Below are 9,285 nucleotides of genomic sequence, written 5' to 3' on the forward strand. Positions count from 1 at the left end.
ATGTTTGCTACCAACCGAGACACGTTACGTATAATATTAGGTTGTCCAGAAAGTTCGTGCGTAATACATGTTATTTGTTTTCGACCATTTCGACATATTCAGACCTGTACCACCTACCAAAAATCGACATGGACTTTCCGGACAACCCAATATATACATATGTATCTTTTTATAACGGACGCATTTACTTTGAATGGGATTAGTACCGAGCGGTGTGCTGTTAGTCATAGAATATCGTGTATCCGCGTATAAAAGGAAATGTGCAATAAGTTCCAATGATAACTATTCAAAGGCGTTCCTCGCGTGGTTTGCTCGTGGTGTTGGTGGTGCGTGGTAATATGACCATAGTCGGAGCGAAAGATTTTGGCTGTTCAAGGCCACTGAGCGACCATCCCCACCGTATCATTTAACTACTTATTATCCTCCCTCGCGTCGTATCTTCAGTGCCTGAAAGAAACCTCGGAGAAAGACGAATGACGGTTTTGTTCAATTAGTGTAGAGTAATGCGTATGCGAGACTGGCCGTAACCCTAGGAGTGTAAGGGAAAGGGAAAGTGACCTTGAATGGCCGAAATCTTTTGGGCGGATTATAGAAAGCGCATTTGTTTGTTTACGTTACGGAAGGAGGGGCCAGTGGGTACGGGGACGCAGGCGACCGCGACGCTGTTAAACTATGGGGGGCAGGATGAGTTTGGTCGATGCAGCATTGCCTCGCAAGGAAGCCTAGAGGAAGACGAGTGCGACTCGAGCGAAGAACTTATAGGGAGCGCGTCCGGTGGGGGCCAGTCCGTGTCGCAGACTGTGGGCCTTCAACCAAAACTGCCACTGGCCCCGATTAGTGGCTCAATGGAGCCCGCCACCGTTTTCAGGCTTCACTTTCTCGGCTCGGTTGAAGTTGAAGAGGAAGGGAGACGTAAGCGCCTTAACAACCACATAGTGCGGGAGGCTGTGACTAAAATCAAGGTCCGCCCTCCAACCCTTAGATGTATCATTATATTATATTACATTATATTTTAGTCGTTATTGTTTTCGATTATCCTATCTAAACAGATATCGTTTTTATTTCGATCCTCGTTTCTCTCTGCGTTGTACCCTCCCTACTTTCTTTCACTGACAACGAGCGATCGAATTTCGTATATTTATATAGGAATTTACTTTACTCTGCAAATATTATAATACGGACTCTACTCGCAATATTTTTTATATTCTTGCATACTGTGTGCATCTTGTAGCTTCTTGCGCATTCAAATTCCCTATAGCTGCACAAAAGTCCACAGTCTACTTGTTATATTCCAAGAAATACAAATCCTGCTTTTTGTACCGATAATATCTGTTTCGTAATTCCATACTTTTTTTTCTACCAGTTTTGTACACTGCGTAGTATACACGAGTAGATTTACTCGTTGCCAGTGGAAATGGGTACAATCGAGCATAAAAAGTAACAAAAAAAAAAAAAGTTTACTCAAACGAATAATATTTCCATGATAATGCGTGGCACGCTTAATTAGGTGTTTTCGACAAACTCTCAGGTTTACAGAAGAATTCTTTATTGTTTCGCCAATGCTAACGTAACGATATTTTAAACCTTCCATTTCACAAATAATACAAGTGGACAATTAGTTCTTTCTTATCAAATTTATACAGCATTTTCAAACGATTCTTTCTTTCAGTAATTTCTGTTCTAACTGCACCGATTCACCTCGGTCAATTAATTAATTTTCTTTTCTATTTTATTCTACATGCTGCGTCCTCATGATAGGCATTGGTATGTATACATCTGTATTACTATCTATATTATTTGCAATTTGGATGTATTTTTTCTGACAAATTAAAAGAACGTAGCTTTCGGAATGATTTTCTTTTCAAATGATCCTTAAAAACTAACAAACAAACAAGCTTAGCTATTCTAGAAAAGCTGTAGTATTACACTTGACGAGCTCTGTGATTCGATGAACTATATCCAATAAGTAAACGATTACTTGCTGGTTAACCATTCACCTATCCTACGATAAGAAGCTATAGTTCCAACTATGAATAACATTTATAATCGTTGGAACATTAATGGTAACTCGTGTTAGGAATCATGATTGATTGTAAATAGTATTTGTGTTTGCTCGGCGTTGAAGAGACTGCTTGAGCTATCCAAGATTGGATAAATAACGAAAGTGTGCTGGTATCCGAATATCTCACGAGTACCCAAGCTTGAATGTTGGCCTTAAAAAGGAACTCACCAACTCGATTATGATGATGATAGCGAGGAAATTCGAAGCGAAATTGTCGGGTACCTGCACACTCGAAATAAACAGTAATACGTACCTGCAGGCACCGGATGGCGAAACGCAACCGAGCACGGAAGTTGACCTGTTCATCTCGACAGAAAAGATCATGGTTTTGAATACGGACCTGAAGGAGATCATGATGGATCACGCGTTAAGAACAATATCTTACATAGCAGATATTGGTGACGTAGTGGTGCTAATGGCACGAAGACGATTCGTCCCCCATGAGATGGAGGAGGCACCGAAGATCAACAGAACTCCAAAGATGATTTGCCACGTGTTTGAGAGCGAAGAGGCTCGATTTATCGCTCAAAGCATCGGGCAAGCTTTTCAAGTAGCCTACATGGAATTCCTCAAGGCGAACGGTATAGAAGATCATAGTTTTGTAAAAGAAATGGATTATCAAGAGGTACTCAACTCGCAAGAAATATTTGGGGACGAGCTGCAAATGTTTGCCAAAAAGGAAATGCAGAAAGAGGTAATTTAATGAAATGTTTATGTACGCTGCATATCAAAAGTATACGAACACTTGGATACGTACAAGTATATGCTGTTTTTCGTTTTCAATGTCCACTTCGAGCAGAGATTAAGAAATTTCCTGACGTAATGTTTCCAGGTGGTGGTACCAAAGGCAAAGGGTGAGATTCTTGGCGTGGTGATCGTTGAATCTGGATGGGGCTCGATGCTACCGACAGTTGTAATTGCGAATTTAGCACCTGCTGGTGCGGCTGCTCGATGTGGACAATTGAACATCGGTGATCAGATAATAGCTATCAACGGCGTCTCGTTGGTCGGGTTGCCTCTCTCTACTTGTCAAACTTACATCAAGAACTCGAAAAATCAGACAGTCGTCAAGTTAACCGTCGTACCATGCGCGCCGGTGGTCGAGGTCAAAATCAAGAGACCTGACACCAAGTATCAGTTAGGATTTAGTGTACAAAACGGAGTTATATGTAGTCTGTTGAGAGGCGGGATCGCCGAAAGGGGAGGTGTTCGAGTGGGTCACAGGATCATTGAAATCAACAATCAAAGCGTTGTAGCTGTGCCGCACGAGAAAATTGTCAATCTTCTTGCGACGTCCGTTGGCGAGGTGTGTCTTATTCTTTTATTGCTTTAAACGGTCGCTCATGTGAAAATCATGGAAATGTATAAAACGATCATCGTTATGTGTCGAAAGTTCTTTTCTTTTAAATTACGGGCTTAGACTTGCTTGTTTATCTTCTCGAATTGCATTGTTTCGTACGAAGTGTTGCTGATACGCTTATGTTTAATTTTAGATATTGATGAAGACGATGCCCACGTCGATGTTTAGGCTGTTAACTGGCCAGGAGTCTCCAGTGTACATATAAGCGTTTGGTTACCTGGCTGATATGCGTAGTGAACAGACAATACATTCGCCATCCACTACCAAACTATTCACTACTTTACTCTCTGTACAGTCTTATCTGACGCAACTTGCTTTCTGTTTCGATTCTTGTGGAATTCTATTCGTATACTCTCACCAGCTCCTGCTTGGCAAAGCAACAAACCTTACACGTTGCGACAAACATTAATATATTGAATATTTACATAAAGCAAAAACAAAAAATATATATATATATATATATACATAATATATACATAAACATTTTATTTATGAATGGGATTCTCCATGTTTGTTTTCCAGTTACGTGACTAGTCGAATAATCTACAATGTAATCAACAAATGCTACAAAAGAAGTTTTTGAGCAACTTTTCTCAAATCTTCCTTTCGTATTTATGCAATCCCATGGCACGATAGAAACTACGGTTCGTTAACGAGAATGATATATAAAATGCCTTGCGAAGATTTAATTTTTAATTTAAAGATTGTTACGTATGTATATTTCATAGGTCAAACGTGATACCATTTATACCATCTGCATTGTACGTTTAAGTACAGCAATGTACTTGTCTTTTTTCTTCTTCTTTTTTTTAATGTAATTTTTTGGTTTTATTTTATTACAGAGATATGGCATGGTAAGAGGGGAAAGAGTAAAGAAATAAATTCAAAAAGAAGACGAAATTGATCGGGTAGATTATGCATATATTATTAAATTTTATTTATTCAAAGATGGCGGATGTTGGAGAATTTATATTTTGCGAAATCAGCATTGAGAATCACATTCCATACCCGGTAAGAGAAGCAAAGTAAGCAATGCACACGATTATACATAGCACAAAGCTCTTTACCAACATTGGAGCAGGGCTGGAACTGTCTATATACTTGGTGGAAGAAATATAGTAAGGTCGTAAAAATTCTGCAGAGTAAAGACTAAGAATGTGTTCTTTGAATTCTAGTGCTTTAAGAATAAAAGCCTTCAGTTCGGAAGACTACCTACGGAAGTCTAGTTCGGGTGTCGGCTCGATCTAGACTTCATTTCTTTAAAAGAACATTTCTGGGCCTTAATCAAATTAAGGCGGTATTCTAGTCTAGATCGTCGATTCTTAGTTCTTTTAGTGTATTTTTTCGATTACGACTTTGTAATCGAGTCTTCGATACGAAAAAAAAGAAACACATTTTACAAATTGAACATGATGGACGTTGCTGAACCGATCTCATTCGAGTACTTGGCTAAATTTCTTCCACCAACCATAACGTAGTTAACGCTGTAGTATGTTTGTACAAGGGCCTTCGTATATTTATTTGGCTCCGTGAAAATTACATCGTTTATTTAATCTTTTTTATCATCGGATCGCAATGCCATAGTATCATAATTTATACTAAAATTAAGATCTATCTGTCTACTACTTAATGTTTTTAACGCGTCGCTTCGTGATAAATGTCACGGTAGTTATACGGAAGAGTACTCTGAGTTTTCTTTTACTATGATTTCCTTTTTACGATAGAAAATGTTTTTTACGGTTACTAATAACAACCTCGCCAAATTCAAGTTACATGCCAATTAGAATTATTCGAACAAAAATTCAATATCTGGATTCCTATCACACAAATGATTAAAAATGTAATATCTTTGTTTACTTAACTTGTTGTATAACTTTTGTTGAAATCATTATCCCGAACAGGTCTCATCAGATCTCGATGGGTCTCGTTCTTTAATAAGATTTGACAAGTTAATTGCTAAAGATTACTAAGGGGATATTGACTTTTTCAAGAGTTTCATTTCGAAATGTTATCTAACAATTAGAGACTTACATTTTGCCCGTTCGTAATCAACAAATGCTCTTCGAATAACTGCTGGAGTAATCTTATGATCTACAAAGCAACATCTGTATGTAACATAACGCGTAAAATGAAACGCACTTATTTTTATTACCGATGAACTACGATGTCTTGAGAAATGACTTTTGCGGTGCAATATTACTACATCATTCTTTCATACTTAACGTAATCAAGCAAGAGAGATCTCGCTAAATAATGATATATTTACAATTATCGCGATTAATATGCACTTACTCGACTACTTAAATAATGCTCTCTACGTATCGAATACGACTCAAATTAAAAAGGAGATGTATTATTATCGACTTTACGTAATATTGCAACTGAGACGTTATAAAAATTTACAACTGGTAACGAAATAAAATTAGTTAGGAGTTCTCTTCTATGTAAATACCGCGTATTTTATTAATTCTAAGTTTCATCTACTTTCCGCTGAACATCTCTCACTTTTGCTTCAACTGTCCAGAAATAAGGATACGTGAATCTTGAGATTTCTCACGAGAGTTTGATAAAATTTCAATGCCAAAGTACATTAAAAAAAAAAAAAAAAACTCGAGTACGTTGATGATCATTCTATTTAACTGCACGAGATAGCCCATCGAATAATAATTTTCTTCTTCGTATAATATATTGATATCGATTTGTGTTAGGTTTCTGAATTGAAAATGTTTTCATTTTCCATGGTATGTTTATCTTTGGGAACATTTTCTAATACTATCGCATAATGTTTCGAGCGAAATATACAGAGTAGCATATTCCTGACGTACCGAGAAAGCAATAAACAATTAACATGTGACCGATAAAGATTCAAAATGAAAGTATACTATTGTACACTTGAATATACTATTAATTAACTGATTCTTTGTATCTCTTATTACTTGTATACGTACTATTTTCTTCCAACTGTACTCGAATATATGATTCACGCTTACAGTTCTTTTTTATAATTTCGTACAAGCGTATGTAATTTCAAATGAGATGTCCTCTCGTGGATGATCACTCGTAAATAGACCGATGTAAATTTCCAATAGAAAATTCATTTACGGTTTTGGCGAATGGTTTCGCAGGATTGTAAAGAAAAATCTTAGGCAGCGTGTTACATATCGTACGTATATCATAATAAACGTTGATCAGCATACGTATTCGCAATTCGTATATCGTGCAAAATACATGTATTTTATTTCGCAGAAACATGCATTTGCTTCTCATAAGAAAATGCAACTTGAAATTTGTAGGTTCAGGATGAAAAAATATATATTGAAAACTTATAATCCATATAATTCACCCACATAGCTCATAGTTTTGTTTAAGAACATCATGGCTTAGAAAAGAATGTCTTTAAAAGTATTTTGGCGTTCGATTGCGAGACCTGATCGATATCTTAGGAAATAACTGTCAAATCGTACATCGTTACAAATCTCGGATCTGAAAAAATTATCAGAATTTCTTTACGCGATACTTTCTAAATGAAGTACGTGCGATACAGAACTTGTATACATGTATCGTTCGAGCCCAAATAACAATTCATATACACAAATGTTATGCTTTGGAACAAATACGCAGAAAGATAGCGAAACTTTCTTGGATTGTAAACGTAGCGTTCGAAAGGGTTGACAAAGCTGAACGCGCATTTAGGGTATAGATATCGTATTGCATAGCGAATAAATGAATTTTGGCATGGAAATTTTTATCCATATATTTGGCGATCGAAGGATTGGTACGAATAAAATATATGGGATCAAACAATATGTTTATATTGGGCGGCCGAAACTTATCTAGTCATTACGCTAAGAATAAGGTGAATACACAGATATGTATGGACATACAGCGCGTCCGTACCAAGTGTTACAAACTGTTCTTCCAGAAACTAACGAAGATACAGACTTCAATTTTTCTACAGTTGAACGATATACAAGGGCTGGTCTTTCAGTACGTGATAAACTTTTGTTTGGAGCGAGTATTACGGAGAGAAAAAATTTGGGCACGTGCTAAAAAACCGCCGCGTGTCATTTAATTGTAGCAAAAAGAAAGTCGATGCCTTTGTTACATTCCGAGAAAACAGCTCGCAGCACTTGGTACGCAACGCCCTGCATATGCATGCATATGAATACGTATATATGCAAATAGATATAAATATAAATACAAATATAAATGCAAATATGAATATAAATATAAATATAAATACAAATATAAATATAAACATAAACACAAATATAAATATAAATACAAAGATAAAAATAAATTAAAATACTCAGCCATCGCGAGCCACCCTGACTGAACGTGTCTAGCCACATTTTAATGATAACATTTGCGAGCAACGTTATTGTCGAACTGACCTTGCGTGATTATCGAGAGTGGCGTCGTCTTAGAATAAAATTAATTTTTATTGATTAGTTTTTCTCATTTAAATGTTTGCCTCGTTGCATTGAAAATCAAAATGGACAAATTCGTATGAAATTCTAAAAATATAGATTTGCCATGTTGCATAGGAAATTATTGAATATAAATTATTCACGGGTTAATAACAAACGGTGTTTATCATAGTCGTTTATACGATATAAAATCGTATGTTAACTGTTCAAAGTATCCGCGTTTGAAAACATTCAATTTTCAACGAAGTAGAACATTTTCGTTAACGCTATACCTACCACGACGAGTCAATGACCGTTTTCCATTTGTTAAAGGAAAACAAGGAACACTTTTTATTACATTCCAAATCTTACATTACAATCCAAACTCTTCGTTTCTCAGACGTGAGAAACGGACGTTTCGTACATTTACAATGATCGTTGTAAAAAATGAGATTAAACTAAATACAACGAGGATATTACAATTAAAATGTTTGTACCGTAGCAAATAGTACTTTCGTGTTTCCACGTAACGAAAACTTTGTACTCGTTAAAGAAATTTGAAATTCGCAATAAAAGCTAAAGGTGATGTTTGAAATTACTTACTAGTAAAATACATAAATTAATCGAGTAAATTACGCGAATAATTTTAAGAAGGACTTGAAATAGATAACGAGGAGATAATTTATAGCTTTTTATATGAATCGAAAAAGTTGAATTCGTGCAAGAAAAAGCATGTAAATGACAAATGAATATGTAACGAGTTTTTATTTAGCGAAACACGTTTTCTATCGAACCGATTGATACTAGTTGAGTTGCAGTTAATAACTAAACGTTGAGCGTCGTAAGTTCGAAAATATTTGAAACAAACGTTTAACGTTTACAATTACAATTCTTTTTTTTTTTTAAATGTTATACTACAATTAAAGTGTAATCGGAGATCATACGTTGGATCGATAACGATTCGTTTCAGGACGATCACTGATCGTGCAAAGTCAGCGCGAATGATAGACGCAACATTACCTTAAGCAAATTGTTGGTAAGATAATTTAAACACAACCATTTGTAACGTCGATAAGTGATAAATATACCTTATACATAAATAGAGCTTGCGCTGTAGTTTCATCAGTCGTGAAACATGCTACAAGATATCGTGACTATCTTTATCAATGTTTGTGAGTGTATTATAAGTTATAAATTATAAGTGAGCTACTGAATGTGTACATGGTAATATTATACTAGTCCATATTAAGATAATAATAAAATGTAATTTTGAATTCAAATTCTAAATGCACCTAGATTATTATTTTTCACGCCTCGTATCCTCCTTTATTTATAAAATGCACTAATTAAGAAAATACAATTTCTTTTAGAATTGAAATTTCATGTATAAACAGCAAAATTATATTGTTGTCAATTACTAATTTAGTTGAATACAAGTAGCTCTCAAACATGAA

General features: G+C 35.7%; 1 protein-coding gene across 12 annotated transcripts in view; it reads left to right on the forward strand.

Annotated features, from left to right (window-relative positions):
- The window catches only part of LOC128879428 (uncharacterized), a 26,614-nt gene extending 19,430 nt beyond the window's left edge, over nucleotides 1-7,184 (forward strand). For 9 of the 12 annotated variants that reach the window (XM_054128554.1, XM_054128558.1, XM_054128559.1 and 6 more), the window contains 3 exons: nucleotides 2,322-2,756; nucleotides 2,895-3,368; nucleotides 3,556-7,184. In XM_054128554.1, the coding sequence (XP_053984529.1) occupies nucleotides 2,322-2,756; nucleotides 2,895-3,368; nucleotides 3,556-3,627 (981 nt within the window). In that variant the 3' untranslated portion in view covers nucleotides 3,628-7,184. Of the gene's footprint in view, nucleotides 1-623; nucleotides 1,753-2,321; nucleotides 2,757-2,894; nucleotides 3,369-3,555 lie in introns of those variants that run through there. The other 3 variants (XR_008457633.1, XM_054128563.1, XM_054128564.1) reach the window with 3 other exon arrangements.
- Nucleotides 7,185-9,285: the final 2,101 nt, after the last annotated feature.

The sequence above is a fragment of the Hylaeus volcanicus genome, chromosome 7, assembly GCF_026283585.1.
Source record: "Hylaeus volcanicus isolate JK05 chromosome 7, UHH_iyHylVolc1.0_haploid, whole genome shotgun sequence".
In the NCBI taxonomy this organism is placed as follows: domain Eukaryota; kingdom Metazoa; phylum Arthropoda; class Insecta; order Hymenoptera; family Colletidae; genus Hylaeus; species Hylaeus volcanicus.